The 16,988-nt window shown below is 47.5% G+C and overlaps 1 protein-coding gene across 4 annotated transcripts in view; it reads right to left on the bottom strand.

Moving 5' to 3' along the window:
• The window catches only part of LOC141089182 (ubiquitin carboxyl-terminal hydrolase CYLD-like), a 58,878-nt gene extending 43,465 nt beyond the window's left edge, over window positions 1-15,413 (bottom strand). Inside the window, exons 1-4 of one of the 4 annotated variants that reach the window (XM_073575509.1) lie at window positions 15,298-15,413; window positions 9,757-10,254; window positions 8,861-9,158; window positions 7,001-7,069 (exon numbers count right to left, since the gene is read on the bottom strand). In XM_073575509.1, the coding sequence (XP_073431610.1) occupies window positions 7,001-7,069; window positions 8,861-9,158; window positions 9,757-10,209 (820 nt within the window). In that variant the 5' untranslated portion in view covers window positions 10,210-10,254; window positions 15,298-15,413. Of the gene's footprint in view, window positions 1-7,000; window positions 7,070-8,860; window positions 9,159-9,756; window positions 10,255-13,001; window positions 13,130-15,297 lie in introns of those variants that run through there. The other 3 variants (XM_073575508.1, XM_073575510.1, XM_073575511.1) reach the window with 3 other exon arrangements.
• Window positions 15,414-16,988: the final 1,575 nt, after the last annotated feature.

Genomic DNA, 16,988 nt, shown 5'->3' with positions numbered 1-16,988 from the left:
AGGTGTGAATCTCCCTCTGTAACAATCAGCCTTTACCAGGCTCTGTCTTTCAACTGTTCTCACCTTACCTACAACCTACTAGTGGGGGTTGGAGCTCCTGTGCCTGCCGTATCCGGGCTACTGGTGCGGCCGGTGCTGGAGATCACCTCCCCACATTATAGACTTAAGTGTCTGTGGTCATAAGAGGTGAGAACCTCCTCCTATAGCAGCTAATGGCTCACTCCTACTGAACACCGTCTCATAAGTACCCTCACCCTATCTACTACCTACATAAGGGGGTCGGTGCTTCTGTACCTGCCAGGTCCAGGCTACTGGCGTGGCGGATGCCAGAGAACACTTCCCCATAATATATACCTCGGTACTTCCATTGTACCCACTTTGTAATAGTCTTGACTACTTAAGGTACACATCAGAGCTGTTCTGCAACAGTGCTGTTTAACACCTGCGACTAGGTTGGATAATAAATATCACTGAGAATCTTTGTTCATCTCTTACAACTGATATTGCCTTAACCTTGTCTTTAATTCTAATTACTGATACCTGTCCTACCCGCTTCTCCGTGAACCGCCTGGAAGGACCTCCAGAAGACGACAACCCGAGACTGTGAACATCGTTATCGTCACCTGTTCTGCTTATTCCCTACATAAGGATCACGTGAGACTCTATCTGACCCTTTTGGTGTTTTTATACCATCACATTGGCACTATATCAGTGCCCTCTGCTTTGTAATCCTTTCAACAGGTGTCACATTGTAAACCCTCCTTCACAATGAGCAACATAAGCAATTCTACCAAAACAAAAACCAACACTATCATCACCCAAACAACACAAGAGTCATAAACCTAACGAGAAAATAGGGGGGGAAGCCAGCACTGCTTAAGGTTAGAACGCATAAATAGAAGTGCATATGCACATAATATCCAGCTGTATTCAAAAATGAGATATTTGGTAAAAAAATTGATCAATTCAATTGAGCCACCCCGCCGCGCCAAGGCAATCTCATGTGGGGGGTCCTACTCTACATTTATAATAAATACTGTGCCATTACGGCCTCCTAAGAGCATGACCACATCAAGTGCAATCTGTACCTGAACATTGCTGGATCGCTCCCATGAAGCAAGTGCAGATGAAGGCCAACCAGGTCTGAACACAGACATATCAGGATTGACCTCCACACATTGCCCAACCAGCAAACATAGATGAAGGGCGATATTGGCCCGGACACAGGTGCACAATTAAATAAAGCTTGTGCGCGCGCGTGTGCGAGGCGTGCGGAGCGGAGCCGCGCGTGTGCGAGGCGTGCGGAGCGGAGCCGCGCGCGTGCGAGGCGTGCGGAGCGGAGCCGCGCGCGAGGCGTACGGAGCGGAGCCGCGCGCGAGGCGTACGGAGCGGAGCCGCGCGCGTGCGAGGCGGACGGAGCGGAGCCGCGCGCGTGCGAGGCGGACGGAGCGGAGCCGCGCGCGTGCGAGGCGGACGGAGCGGAGCCGCGCGCGTGCGAGGCGGACGGAGCGGAGCCGCGCGCGTGCGAGGCGGACGGAGCGGAGCCGCGCGCGTGCGAGGCGGACGGAGCGGAGCCGCGCGCGTGCGAGGCGGACGGAGCGGAGCCGCGCGCGTGCGAGGCGGACGGAGCGGAGCCGCGCGCGTGCGAGGCGGACGGAGCGGAGCCGCGCGCGTGCGAGGCGGACGGAGAGGAGCCGCGCGCGTGCGAGGCGGACGGAGAGGAGCCGCGCGCGTGCGAGGCGGACGGAGAGGAGCCGCGCGCGTGCGAGGCGGACGGAGAGGAGCCGCGCGCGTGCGAGGCGGACGGAGAGGAGCCGCGCGCGTACGAGGCGGACGGAGAGGAGCCGCGCGCGTACGAGGCGGACGGAGAGGAGCCGCGCGCGTACGAGGCGGACGGAGAGGAGCCGCGCGCGTACGAGGCGGACGGAGAGGAGCCGCGCGCGTACGAGGCGGACGGAGAGGAGCCGCGCGCGTACGAGGCGGACGGAGAGGAGCCGCGCGCGTACGAGGCGGACGGAGAGGAGCCGCGCGTGTACGAGGCGGACGGAGAGGAGCCGTGTGTGTATGGAGTGGAGCCATATGTGTACGGGATGTACGGAGCGGAGCCGCGTGTACGAAGCGGAGCCGTGTGTACGGAGCGGAGCCATATGTGTACAGGATGCGCGGAGACAAGTGTGTACGAAGCATACAAAGCGGGCTTTTCCCACGGACACAGGATTACACGGCGGAGCCCCGAGGAGCATTTTAAAACACACACATGACGTTCCACCTGAAGTGACGTGCTGGAAGCTGACCGGAAATGAGATAATTTCTTGAGGAGATTGTGATGGAACCAGGAATGCTTCAGATCCATCACCCTGTCCTCCTCCGACAGCGCAGACAGCAGGATCGCCATGGAATCGGGGATGCCGGCCACGTGAGCGGATCATGATAGGTCCTGCACCGGGAGGCTCAGGTGGGCACTACAATGGGAGCCGGGCTGCTATAGTATCTTTGTAGAATCTTTCTTTATTTCTTTCTCTCTTTTTCTTTCTCTGTTCTTTCATTCTCTCTCTGTTCTTTCTTTCTCTCTCTGTTCTCTGTCTCACTCTGTCTCTCACTGTTCTTTCTTTATCTCTCACTGTTCTTTCTCTCTCTGTTTTCTCTCTTCCTTAGTGCCTGTCAGTGTGCCCATAATGCTAGCCACTGTGCCCTCAGTACCAGTCAGTGGGATCAGCAGTGCTAAATGGGTGCGATTAGGTGTGGACATGGGTGTGACTAGTTGTGAAATGGGTGTGGCTGGGCGTGGCCAAAACTTGCAGTGGCGCGCTGCGCGCACCGCAGTCTTTGTCCATCTTTCCCTTCTTCAAAAGTTGGGAGGTATGATAGGGGCGGCTATGACCAGGGGGTCTGGTTGCCCAATAGAGAGCAGTTCTGCCAGGAATTCTGTAATCATGCATACAAAAGGGGACAGAGATTTGGGAGGAGTACTGTACCTAAAAGCAATAAATAGGACTGAGCTGAAATACTGGGCACAGCTCTGACTACATGTTATATAGTCGTGTTAATCTCCTCTCACCTTCTTGTAAACTACAAGTGTACAGAGATGTTATATAGTCACCATGTGACTAGTGGGCCTGTGTAACTTCAAATGCCAGGGCTGAATTTTAGTCCCAGTCCGGCCCTGCCAGGCCCCGATGGATTTGGCAAGGAATACTATAAAAATTTTCAATAAACTTCTCACACCCCACCTCTCTCAAATGTTTAACTATGCATCTTCCACTGCCTCATTTCCTAAAGAGATGTTAGAGGCCACTATCGTCCTAATTCCAAAACCTAAGGGCGATCCTGAATCCATACCCAACTACAGACCCAGATCACTCAAACACAACCCACCATACTGGCCTCGTTAGACGCAGAAAAAGCGTTCGATCGTCTCGATTGGGACTTCCTCAAACAAACCCTGACCAAATTCGGATTTAATAACCTTATTACAACTATATTTGCTCTCTACTCCAACCCTAGCGCTAAAATTTATGCTAGCAATCACTCCTCAACCCCCTTTTCAATAAAAAAAAATGGCACCAGACAGGGGTGTCCCCTGTCCCCTCTCCTTTTTATACTGGCTATGGAGCCACTTGCCCAAAAAATAAGACAAGACAAATTAATCAAGGGCCTTACCACATCATTACGCCATCACAAACTAGGTTTGTTTGCCGATGACGTATTAATCGTTATGTCTGACCCTGTTAACTCGGTCAAAGAGCTTCATACCATTCTGGAGACCTTTTCAAACTTCAAAATTAACGAAACAAAATCAAACTTCCTACCTTTTAACCTGTCCAAAGACCAGATCTCCCAGATCAAATCCTTTTCACCCAGCTGCTGGGTCAATAAAGAATTAACCTATCTCGGAATCACGATGACAAAAAAATCCAAGAAACCTTGTACCAACCAACTTCAGCAACCTATTGAATACCATCAATAAAGACGCAATCATCTATGGTGAGAATGACCTAACATGGTGGGGCAGAATTCTCACCCTTCCAAAAATTCTCTATATTCTAGATTCCCTGCCCTTAACCCTTCTCAACTGACATCCATTCAAACAACTATTAAGAACTTCATTTGGAACAATAGGAAACCCAGAACCCTTTAATCTACCACCTTCAAAAAAAAATCCCATGGAGGCCTAGGGATCCCAACATCACAGCTCACTATCCCACATCCTTGATCAAAAATAGTAAACACTGGCTTCTATCCAGTAATCCCCCAGCATGGCCAGAAATAGAGACATTCATAAACAATGATACAAATCCCCGAAACCTAATCATCAACACCCTATCAAAACGTTTCCCAAACTCCATAGCTCACCCCATCTTTATTGCCACTACATACGCTTGGAAAAAACTAGCAAGTAGGAAAAAAGGATCTCACAACCTAACAACCCTGAAAAAACTACCTTTGAACATCCTGTTATCCATAATCAACCAAGAATTACACAATTCTTGGGATGACTATGGGGTTAAAAAACTGGGAGATATCTTTGACGGATCATCATTCCAAAAATTTAGCGAACTAAAAATAAAATATAAACTTCCCTCATCGATGTTTCTTCGGTTCATAATTCTAAAACAGGTCCAATCTTTTCTTGAGAAAAAAAAAAAAAACACAGTTCTCAGAAGCAACTTTAAACCTTTTCTGTAATGCAGAACATAGGACTTTCTGGAGTCATGGCTACGTCTACGATTGGCTCAACAGTGACACTGATTTCACAAAGAATACAACCATTAAAAAATGGGAAAACAACCTAAAAATCAACATAACATGTGAGGACTGGGAAGATGCGCTAAATGGTACGTATGCCTCCACAATATCTATGGCTCTTCAAGAATCACATTATAAAGTTATACCCAGATGGTACTACACCCCAGCATGAATGGCACACTTTGATCAGGAATCCTCCCCCTTATGCTGGAGAGGATGCGGCTCCCATGGAAACCTTCTACACATGTCTTGGAACTGTCCTACTCTGTGTCCCCACTGTGGTCACAAATTTCTGATACCATCAATAAAATATTAGGTAAGCCTATTACTCTCTCCCCTCAACTCGCACTACTGTCACTTGGCCTCTCTAATGTCAGTCCTGATAAAAAATCCCTTATCATTCATACCCTACTTAAGGTCAAAAACTCGATCGCATTCAATTGGAAAAATAAAAATCCTCCTGCTTTTCAAGATATAAAAGATAGGATTTATGGAGAAGGATTCTATGAAGAAAAATTCGCTCTAGTTAATAATCAACTAACCAAAAGCTAAAAAAAAAAAAAAGAAAAGGGTCTCACTGGGACTACCTGACCCCCCTAAACCTCTGACATTACACCTACCTTATTATACCACACCACATATAATACTTCTTTTTTTATACAAACTTTGATGCTCATATTTTTGACCTATTGCAACTTCGCTTTGAACAATGTACCTAACCTATCCTGTGTATCAGCATTCCAGTTGTTAATGTTACATATATTGTACAACTGTACAGTTTCTATTGTTCTATTATTTGACTTATGTCACTCCACTCAACTTATACACCTAACAAACTTTGAAGCAATTGTCTGTTTGTTTAATAGTCATGTTACTTGACTTACCTACAAATGCACTTGATTTATTGTTCCAAAATTTAAATAAAAATACAGAAAAAGAAAATGGAATTAAAAAAAAGAAAAGAAAATACTATCAGTACTTGGGTAATCGTTTAGTAATTTGTGTTGCAAATCTGTAGTGTTGAATATATGATGTGAAATGTTTTTATGTGCAATATAATCATTATAATTTGTTATAACTAACCCCAGTTGGTTACTATGCCCAGGCAACGCCGGGCTCTTCAGCTAGTAAAGGATAAAAACCTTGAATAATACAGATAGAATGGCCCTGCATAGTCCTCCTTACAGAATAATGGGCCCTGTATTACTTCCCATATGGTATAATAGCCTCATAGACCTCCATACAGTATAATGGGCCCTGCATTGCTTTCCATATGGTATAATAGCCTCACAGTCCTCCATACATTATCATGGGCTCCACATCTCCGGTCTTGCCAGCTAGCAATCAACCTCTGCACTGCTTGGCACAGCAGGCACGTTGAAGTGATATCATCGCGTCCGCTGAGACGTCACCTGCAGACGGAGAAGGATGTCAGAGGGAGTGTCAGCTGACGCTCCCTCTTTCACCATTGCTTTCCACTGTATCGCCATCCACACACTGACGTGTGCTTTAGAACCTGCAAGCACTGCCCTGAAGCGCCCTGGATCACAGGCCTCATTGTTTCGGCACTCCTTTGATGCTGCAGAGAAAAAAAACTAAGCGTTTAGGACGGCAGTGCAATGATGTCGGTAGCTCCAACTGTCAATCTTTAGGTGCACATTGCCCCACTGGCAAGCAAGAAGCCGGGAGGCAGGAGAGCGGGTTGCTCTTAGGGAACGATAACCCCTTAGGCGCACCAGTGTATATCCCTTACTACATACCTGGTATGCAAATTGCCTCTTCAGAGAAAAAGAGGACTTGAACTCTTGCATATTATTTTCCCAGAGGAGCATTGCACGGCGAATAAGCCTCCTTACCTTGACAAGCCACAGCTGGCATGTCACTCTCCACAAGGAGAAACCTTACCCTTAGACCTCAGTCCAGAGCCTCTCACCTAGCTAAATCAGTTCTCATACTTTGCACTGACGAGGGCCAATAGCCTGAAACACCGTGTCTGCAAATTGAGATTCTGATTTGGCTTTTATCCCAAGTCATATTACAAGACTCGTTAAAGGGTTGATTGTGACTTGTAGGATAGCTGCTACCAACAGGTGGCGCTATAGGGTTCAAGTCCTCTTTTTCTCTGAAGAGGCAATTTGCATATTATTTTCCCAGAGTAGCATTGCACGGCGAATAAGCCTCCTTACCTTGACAAGCCAGAGCTGGTACATGTCATTCTCCACAAGGAGAAACCTTACCCCTTAGACCTACATACCTGGTAAAGTGTGTTCTTCTGGCGCACAACACTTCACATTCCTTTCCTCTCCAGATGGCAGCACATCTGCTGAAATAAGGCCATACGTCAGCCATGCATTACTGGCTGCGTGAGTCTGCTAATCAATCATTTCACATTATCTCTATGGATGCCATGATATTATGGGGTGCACATATCTACATAGAGAGATAAATGGAATGGCAGTCCTCTCTGTAGACTGCACACCTTGGATGACGCAGTCTATTTCTATCGTGCTGTGTTTGCATTGATTTGCCTATTTTTGTAGTGTCATTTATCTGCTCTTCCAAATAATGAAAGCAAAAAAGGTGCATAATGAGGGTATTTTACAATTCAAATCCCAATCTAGACACCGAGCTGTAGACTCTAATCACCGCATAATTCATAGCATGAGAATAAATCGCTGATTACCAATTACATAAGCAATAACCGGATGAAATGTAATCCTGGTGGTGCAGGAACATTTTCATTAGAAGTACAAAGAACAAACATTGCCTAGAAGCCTGGTCTTCAGGAGCGGATTTCCATTTTAAAATGCGGTCCTGTACAACAACCTAGAAGAGGAACCTCTTGTATTAAAAAAAATGCATTTAGATTTTATAACATACATCCAGGTAAATGCCGGGAGCGAGACGTTTCCAGCAGGACATAACCCAGAGTATCACTGGCCCAGCTTTCCTTCTTCCCCAGGTAAGCAGAGTACAGTGAACAAGCCATATGCGTGACGGAAAAGAAAACTGGACTCAGACAAGACCAACTTCTTCCATCAGCTCATGGTCCAGTTATGATACACACATGACCATTATTGTCATTTTCAGCTGTGGACAGGGGTGAGCATGGGCACTCCGAGTGATCATTATCTATGCATCCCCATATACAGCAATCTTTCTTATTATTAGTGCATAATAGCAATGGGCTACTGTTTCTTCATCTTCTAAAGCTGGGGTACAGAATGTAGCCTTCCTGCAGACACGTATTACTCCCCTCCAGGCCAACTCTAAAGGATGTGGACAGCTTTGGAAGCAATTTTACTTATTTCAGGTAATGTGGGCTGGAAGGCATTTTCTTGCAGTAGGGTTTCTTTTTGTAGTTGTCCATCTGTCTTCTATGCATCACAGACAACTGCAGAATGAATTAGATGTGAAATCCACCAGTTTGTCTGTAGCAGGTTTGGCCAGCGGCACTTATCTCTCCTATTCTGAACAATCTTCAAAACGGATTTATAACCAATAAGTCAGCTTAGCGGCTTTCATGGTTATCTCATTCTGCAGTTTGCATTGTGATATATGGAAGCTGAGATCCCAAGATGTCCATAATGTTCATGGTGATCCTACTGCAATAATACTTTACAGCAAAAAAACCCTAAAAATCACCATACAATTTAAAGGCAGAAATCAATCGCAGAAATGTAAAGCATATCTACGGGACATACCCCAAACGTCTACTAGATGGGCATTTCTTAACCCTCATTTTGCAAGCCAACGCTGCTACTTACAAGGGGGAACACAAAAAGAAAGACGGCCGTCAAAGCTATATCGGGTCTATGTATAGGCGTCGAGAATAGTCGGTCACGTGATCGCAAAAATGTGATTAGCATTTATGTGGTCACGAGTCGACTCAACATGCTTAATTCGCTTGTATTGAGCGAAGCCGCGCATGTTTAGTATGCAAATCGCATACAATTGGGCACGTGACTGCCCTCACTGCCGACACCGGAGAATCCTGACAGTGTGTGGTGTGCACAATGAGGATTCAGAAGTCTACAGTCAACCCTTTAATGTCTGAGATGGAAGCACTATTTAAGGTAAGGCACTAAAATAGTGTAAAATAACAACTGGTTACCCTTTTCTTGATCCTTCTCTTCATTTCTCTGTGGACTTTCCTGCCTCACTCCACGGGACATAAATATTAATGGCTTCGTGCGTGGCTCTTGATTATTTCTGGCTTTGGTTCTTAAAACTGACTCTTCTTGTCCTCCAGGAGTCTTCTCTTCTATTTTTCCTGAGTGCCTTACAGCGTGTTCTGTCCAGTCCTTCTCCAACCTGCTTCCTGACACAAAGACCCCGCAGTTCTCTTCACAACGAAAGAATCTCTGACCACGGAATGATCCGTCCGTGAAGCCTTTCCCCACTGCAGAGCCCTGATATGCAAAATAAATCAACAAATTAAGGATGGACAAAGACCATGAAAAACAGAAGAACGTACCAAATTTATTGCACAACTGAGAAGAAGGACCCCCAATCTCACAGCCTCAGAGATTGACCGCCGCTCTGCCACGCCATTTTATAACGAGAATAAAGGCTCCCCATTGGAGATGAAAACGTCAGTTGTTCGTCAGTGAAGGTCCTAGCAGTTGTCACCGATTCTGTGGATGGGTTCCAACTAGTGATGAGCGAGCATACTCGTTGCTCGGGTTTTCCAGAGCATGCCCGGGTGGTCTCCGGATGTGCTCGGAGATTTAGCTTCTGTCGCCGCAGCAGCACGATTTGTGGCTGCTAGACAGCCCGAATACATGTGGGGATTCCCTGTTCGTTAGGCAAACACTGCATGTGCTGCGACTGTCGGGCATCTCAAGCTCATATTATTCGAGCACACAAAGTCACTGTATTAGCACACATGCATGCTCAGATAACACCTTATCCGAGGACATTCGCTCATCACTAGTTATAGCTCAATTCCACCAGACAACCCCTTTAACATAGGATAATTGGTTACTGTGTTATGGATTTTTTGCTTACCATAAGCTGCACTCCAAAAAAGATCTCTTGCTCATTATTGACAGATCCTTTGTAACAAAGTACACCTCTTTCTTTGCGGCCACTGGAGGATTTGACTTGGACCCAGACATAATCACCAGTTTTTAGGAGCATCACTTCCTTCAGTCTTTTATGGTCCATATAAAAGGCATACCTCTCTTCCGTGTCAGTGACCGCCAGTAACGTCCTCCATGACATGGCTCCGATCTCTTGCACCGACCCTGGATCTACACTAACCACTTTATCAGTTTCGTACACTCTGAGCCATAGAATGGGGGCATGGAAGCGAGCGTTATCTGTCCTGGGGGGATTGGAGGGAGGGACTGCCGTCAACGTTAACAGACGCCCTCTCTCCACTCGGTCTCTTTTCCCATCTGGAGTTTGGAGAACCGATGAGAAGTTACAGACAGCAATGTAGAAGTTTGCCGATGACATTTCACTTCAGCTTCTTGAAGAGGTGAATCAGAAAGAACAGGAAACCTGAAAGAGAAAAGAAAGATGAAGCTCTGAGCAATGGGGGAGCCGGTTCCATCTGAACGGGCATCATACGTATGCATGGCATTACATTCGTGCATTCAGGGTCTTTCCATACGCATCCCATATACCCACTTTATGTATATGAGCCCTGCGGGTACGAAACAGAAGCGCCCATACTGATGTTATACAGCGTCGGACTGAATACCAAGGGCTCACAGTAACACTGGTTCAGGGGGTCCACGCTTCAGCTACATGAAAAGATTATTTGCCAGGGATAAAGGATACTATGGGGTTTTATGCAAGTTCAGCCTGTGCTTACAGAAAATGGGTGGTTTGGTAAATGAACAAGATACACTTCATGTAGATAAAGACAGCAGAAAGTATCAAGTGTACTGTGCCAGGCACAGTGCTTGTGGGGGGCCCACCGGGGAATTCACCAGTCCATACCTAGGATTACACATAACACGGGTATTCTGGTGTTCAGATGGGAAACATGAAGGAATCCGCAAGGTCACTGCATGCAGAGCATCAGGACAACACATCCCAAACATGGATAATTGCCCATGTTCCTCACACTCCGGCTCCATATGGCACTTCTCAGCGCCGCCAGAGGCTAGTCTTCGGCACGTGGGTAGCGGGAAAGGTCTGCATTGACCATCATGCATTGCTATTCATTACTTCTCCTCCCTGCAGTCGGCATTTCATGTCGTGCTCCTTTATTTCATAATTTACCCCCGCCTATAACTCCTAGTGCTGAAACAGTGTGCTCAACCAGCTAGCTGCAGTTTAACTACTGGTTGTCACCCTCATCACATCTAAGGGCTCGCTCACACGAGCGAATAAATCAAACAAGTGCCATCTGATTATAATATATATATATATATATTTTGATTGCACTTGGCCCAGTGCTGGTCTACGGGGCAGCTGCTAACCTTCTCTCATACCAAAGGATGTGAGCACAGAACACTGACACTTGGTCGCAGCTGAGGGTCATTAGCATGCCACATCAGATACTACACGCTGGTGGGACTCCGGCCTAACAAGTACATGGAGAATAATTATGAGAACTACAGAAGAGATCTCAGTTTTCAGGAGATTTTTCCTCTGCAGCACATGCTTTCAATAGGACTCAAGTTAGGCTATGATCACACGCATTCCAAGCCCCCATGATAGTGACGGCCTCCGGAACGAAAACCAAACGAACCCCCGCTATAGTGAATGTGGTCTGTCCGGTGCAGTTTGAAGCACTCATAGGACAGAAGTGGGTTTTGAACAAAATCTATTTTCATGCTCTTTTCATGAATCACGAAGTGAATCTAGACTTATCAGAATTCCCTTCTGAGCTGCCCAAAATAGATGTATTGCTGAATCTACACGTGTATGGCATGGTTGGCCTAACATGGCGACTTGTCATTTTGTGCAAGCCCATCCAATAAATTGTGATTGGTTTGATCAGCTGCACTTCTGTTTCTGGCCGGGGGACCCGTTGGTGGCACCCACACAGCAATACAGGCCAATACTCTGGTAACGGTGCCATTCTGCTGCCATGCAGGTCTGCTCCACTGTCTTCGGAGGTTGCACTTGGCGACCCTACAACCCCCTGCTATGGGGCTACGCCATGTAACCATTACAGACTATGCACTACTTGGACAGCCCCTAGGTTTGCCCCATTAACACTTATACTCCCCTCCGGTACCAGTACTGTCCAGCATTGTCGGCACTGGCTCTCCGGGGATTGCGGGACATTAGGAATCAGTGCTGGCTTCACTCTTCCCGTATCCCCATATATCCGGATGAAATGGGAGTGCAGCAGCTCCGAGAGGTACAAATGTGTGCGTTATCCGCATGCGGAGAGTGAAGCCAGCGCTGATTGGGCACAGGGAGCATTGTTATGTCACGTGATCCCCGGGAGAGTCAGTGCGACACTGCTGGAGCGGCACTGACACCGGAGGCAAGTACAAGTGTTATCAGCTAATATCTGGATTAAGGATTGTCTCCAACAGCCAGGTACGGACTGGGACACAAATTCAGCCCTGGCATATGAAATCACACAGGTCTATGTTGTCCCCGTCCCCAAGCACCTGATGGGATATATTACTAATATTACCCTGGATGGAGGAAAGCAAGATTTACTACAAAACCAATGTTTCTAATGATCCCCATGGCCAGCTGGGGTGAGTCCAGCTACTATGTGCTCCGTCACAACTCTTAACAGTATGGGTGTCGTTAGACATGGATTAACAACGGAGCAGACAAGTTGGCCCACAACCAGACAGGCCCTTCTGACATTTGCCAGAATTGCCAGATGACCAGTCCGGCCCTGCCTACAGCGATGTAGTTTATTAATTTTTCCTTATGTGAAAAATCACTGATGAAACAGACGGTGGAATATAAGACGGACCAAATACTGATGTAAGTCACATCCACAATACTGATGTTGCAGGGGAAAAAAAAAAAAAAAAAAAAAAAAAAAAAAAATCAGTGATGTGTGAACGAGGCATATTGTTAGCGCGCTGCCTTCCATGGTGCTGTACATGTGAGCTAGGGGAGAACACCAGCTGCAGAGCCAGGAATGAGACATGAGAGGGGAAGCACTGCCCTTACCGACAGCTGCTGTCCTCTGTACTTCAGCATACTGCTGTGTGACTACAACTCCCAGCGTGCCCTGCAAGTCGCTGGAGGGCCACAGACCACCACTGTGTGCACTCCTCACCCTGACAGGGCAGCAGCCATGACTGCCCACTACTCACCTTCAAGTGGGGTCTCCGGCACATTCCCCGCAGTCAGTGCAGCACTGGAGAAAACTTCTCACACTGCGCTCCAAGATGGGACTTTACAACAAGGAAGTGTGCAAGGAAGAAGCTGGCAGCCAATCAGGGACAAGCAGGACGTTCGCGAACCAATCACTTACCAGAGAGGGCGGGATAGGAAAGTCCCAATTTGGGTCAAACAACAGAAGGTAGAAGTGTGGACTTTCCTGAGTGGGCTGTGCGTGGAGTGTATACACCAGTCCTGAGTGGGCTGTGCGTGGAGTGTATACACCAGTCCTGAGTGGCCTGTGCGTGGAGTGTATACACCAGTCCTGAGTGGGCTGTGCGTGGAGTGTATACACCAGTCCTGAGTGGCCTGTGCGTGGAGTGTATACACCAGTCCTGAGTGGCCTGTGCGTGGAGTGTTATACACCTGTCCTGAGTGGCCTGTGCGTGGAGTGTATACACCTGTCCTGAGTGGCCTGTGCGTGGAGTGTATACACCTGTCCTGAGTGGCCTGTGCGTGGAGTGTATACACCTGTCCTGAGTGGCCTGTATACACCTGTCCTGAGTGGCCTGTGCGTGGAGTGTATACACCTGTCCTGAGTGGCCTGTGCGTGGAGTGTATACACCTGTCCTGAGTGGCCTGTGCGTGGAGTGTTATACATCTGTCCTGAGTGGCCTGTGCGTGGAGTGTTATACACCTGTCCTGAGTGGCCTGTGCGTGGAGTGTATACACCTGTCCTGAGTGGCCTGTGCGTGGAGTGTATACACCTGTCCTGAGTGGCCTGTGCGTGGAGTGTATACACCTGTCCTGAGTGGCCTGTGCGTGGAGTGTATACACCTGTCCTGAGTGGCCTGTGCGTGGAGTGTTATACATCTGTCCTGAGTGGCCTGTATACACCTGTCCTGAGTGGCCTGTGCGTGGAGTGTTATACATCTGTCCTGAGTGGCCTGTGCGTGGAGTGTTATACATCTGTCCTGAGTGGCCTGTGCGTGGAGTGTTATACACCTGTCCTGAGTGGCCTGTGCGTGGAGTGTATACACTTGTCCTGAGTGGCCTGTGCGTGGAGTGTATACACCTGTCCTGAGTGGCCTGTGCGTGGAGTGTATACACCTGTCCTGAGTGGCCTGTGCGTGGAGTGTATACACCTGTCCTGAGTGGCCTGTGTGTGGAGTGTATACACCTGTCCTGAGTGGCCTGTGTGTGGAGTGTATACACCTGTCCTGAGTGGCCTGTGCGTGGAGTGTATACACTTGTCCTGAGTGGCCTGTGCGTGGAGTGTATACACTTGTCCTGAGTGGCCTGTGCGTGGAGTGTATACACTTGTCCTGAGTGGCCTGTGCGTGGAGTGTTATACACCTGTCCTGAGTGGCCTGTGCGTGGAGTGTTATACACCTGTCCTGAGTGGCCTGTGCGTGGAGTGTTATACACCTGTCCTGAGTGGCCTGTGCGTGGAGTGTTATACACCTGTCCTGAGTGGCCTGTGCGTGGAGTGTTATACACCTGTCCTGAGTGGCCTGTGCGTGGAGTGTTATACACCTGTCCTGAGTGGCCTGTGCGTGGAGTGTTATACACCTGTCCTGAGTGGCCTGTGCGTGGAGTGTTATACACCTGTCCTGAGTGGCCTGTGCGTGGAGTGTATACACCTGTCCTGAGTGGCCTGTGCGTGGAGTGTATACACCTGTCCTGAGTGGCCTGTGCGTGGAGTGTATACACTTGTCCTGAGTGGCCTGTGCGTGGAGTGTATACACCTGTCCTGAGTGGCCTGTGCGTGGAGTGTATACACCTGTCCTGAGTGGCCTGTGCGTGGAGTGTATACACCTGTCCTGAGTGGCCTGTGCGTGGAGTGTATACACCTGTCCTGAGTGGCCTGTGCGTGGAGTGTATACACCTGTCCTGAGTGGCCTGTGCGTGGAGTGTATACACCTGTCCTGAGTGGCCTGTGCGTGGAGTGTATACACTTGTCCTGAGTGGCCTGTGTGTGGAGTGTATACACCTGTCCTGAGTGGGCTGTGCGTGGAGTGTATACACTTGTCCTGAGTGGCCTGTGTGTGGAGTGTATACACCTGTCCTGAGTGTGGGATCCGGAGGACAAGACGCAAGCATAGTCAGAGGTGAGCCATGGGTCAGATGCCAAACGGGAGCGTAAAGCCAGAGGACAAGACCGGAGCATAGGCAGGGAACCAGAGAGGACTGAACGATACCAAAATGGAAGCACAAGTCAGGGAACAAACAGGGTCATACACAGTAAGAATCACACATACAGAGAAACAACAATTATAGCAGAGTAACCTGGGTCAGCTGCTCTAGCCGATCGAACAGAAGTATCACCAACACCGAACCCTGGAAGTACCGTCACTAAATAGCTGCCCCTGAACCAGAGAGAGGCAAATTAAATTAACTCTGACCTGACCAGGACAGAAAAGGAACAACCCTGTCCTGGATCATGACATAGATTATATAGGATATGTATTCATTCTCCTATTATCTACATATATTTCATGTTCATTCCCCACCTATAAAGCTCAGGGAATATAATATACCCCTGTTTATATGGGATATGTGTTCATTGCCCTATTATCTACATATATTTCATGTTCATTCCCCAACTATAAAGCTCAGGGAATATAATATACACCTGTTTATATGGGATATGTGTTCATTCCTCTATTATCTACACATATTTCATGTTCATTCCCCACCTATAAAGCACAGGGAATATACTATACTCCTGTTTATATGGGATATGTGTTCATTCCTCTATTATCTACACATATTTCATGTTCATTCCCCACCTACAGTTGTGGCCAAAAGTATTGACACCCCTGTAATTCTGTCAGATAATACTCAGTTTCTTCCTGAAAATGATTGCAAACACAAATTCTTTGGTATTATTATCTTCATTTAATTTGTCTTAAATGAAAAAACACAAAAGAGAATGAAGCAAAAAGCAAAACATTGATCATTTCTCACAAAACTCCAAAAATGGGCCAGACAAAAGTATTGGCACCCTCAGCCTGATACTTGGTTGCACAACCTTTAGCCAAAATAACTGCGACCAACCGCTTCCGGTAACCATCAATGAGTTTCTTACAATGCTCTGCTGGAATTTTAGACCATTCTTCTTTGGCAAACTGCTCCAGGTCCCTGATATTTGAAGGGTGCCTTCTCCAAACTGCCATTTTTAGATCTCTCCACAGGTGTTCTATGGGATTCAGGTCTGGACTCATTGCTAGCCACCTTAGAAGTCTCCAGTGCTTTCTCTCAAACCATTTTCTAGTGCCTTTTGAAGTGTGTTTTGGGTCATTTTCCTGCTGGAAGACCCATGACCTCTGAGAGAGACCCAGCTTTCTCACACTGGGCCCTACATTATGCTGCAAAATTTATTGGTAGTCTTCAGACTTCATAATGCCATGAACACGGTCAAACAGTCCAGTGCCAGAGGCAGCAAAGCAACCCCAAAACATCAGGGAACCTCTGCCATGTTTGACTGTAGGGACCGTGTTCTTTTCTTTGAATGCCTCTTTTTTTCTCCTGTAAACTCTATTGATGCCTTTGCCCAAAAAGCTCTACTTTTGTCTAATCTGACCAGGGAACATTCTTCGAAAATGTTTTAGGCTTTTTCAGGTAAGTTTTGGCAAACTCCAGCCTGGCTTTTTTTTATGTCTCGGGGTAAGAAGTGGGGTCTTCCTGGGTCTCCTACCATACAGTCCCTTTTCATTCAGACACCGACAGATAGTACGGGTTGACACTGTTGTACCCTCGGACTGTAGGGCAGCTTGAACTTGTTTGGATGTTAGTCGAGGTTCTTTATCCAACATCCGCACAATCTTGCGTTGAAATCTCTTCTCAATTTTTCTTTTCCGTCCACATCTAGGGAGGTTAGCCACAGTGCCATGGGCTTTAAACTTCTTGATGACACTGCGCACGGTAGACACAGGAACATTCAGGTCTTTGGAGATGGACTTGTAGCCTTGAGATTG

Source organism: Dendrobates tinctorius, unplaced genomic scaffold, assembly GCF_039654945.1.
Source record: "Dendrobates tinctorius isolate UK_male_01 unplaced genomic scaffold, ASM3965494v1 ptg000044l, whole genome shotgun sequence".
In the NCBI taxonomy this organism is placed as follows: Eukaryota; Metazoa; Chordata; class Amphibia; order Anura; family Dendrobatidae; genus Dendrobates; species Dendrobates tinctorius.
This window is presented reverse-complemented; position numbering and strand designations above follow the sequence as displayed.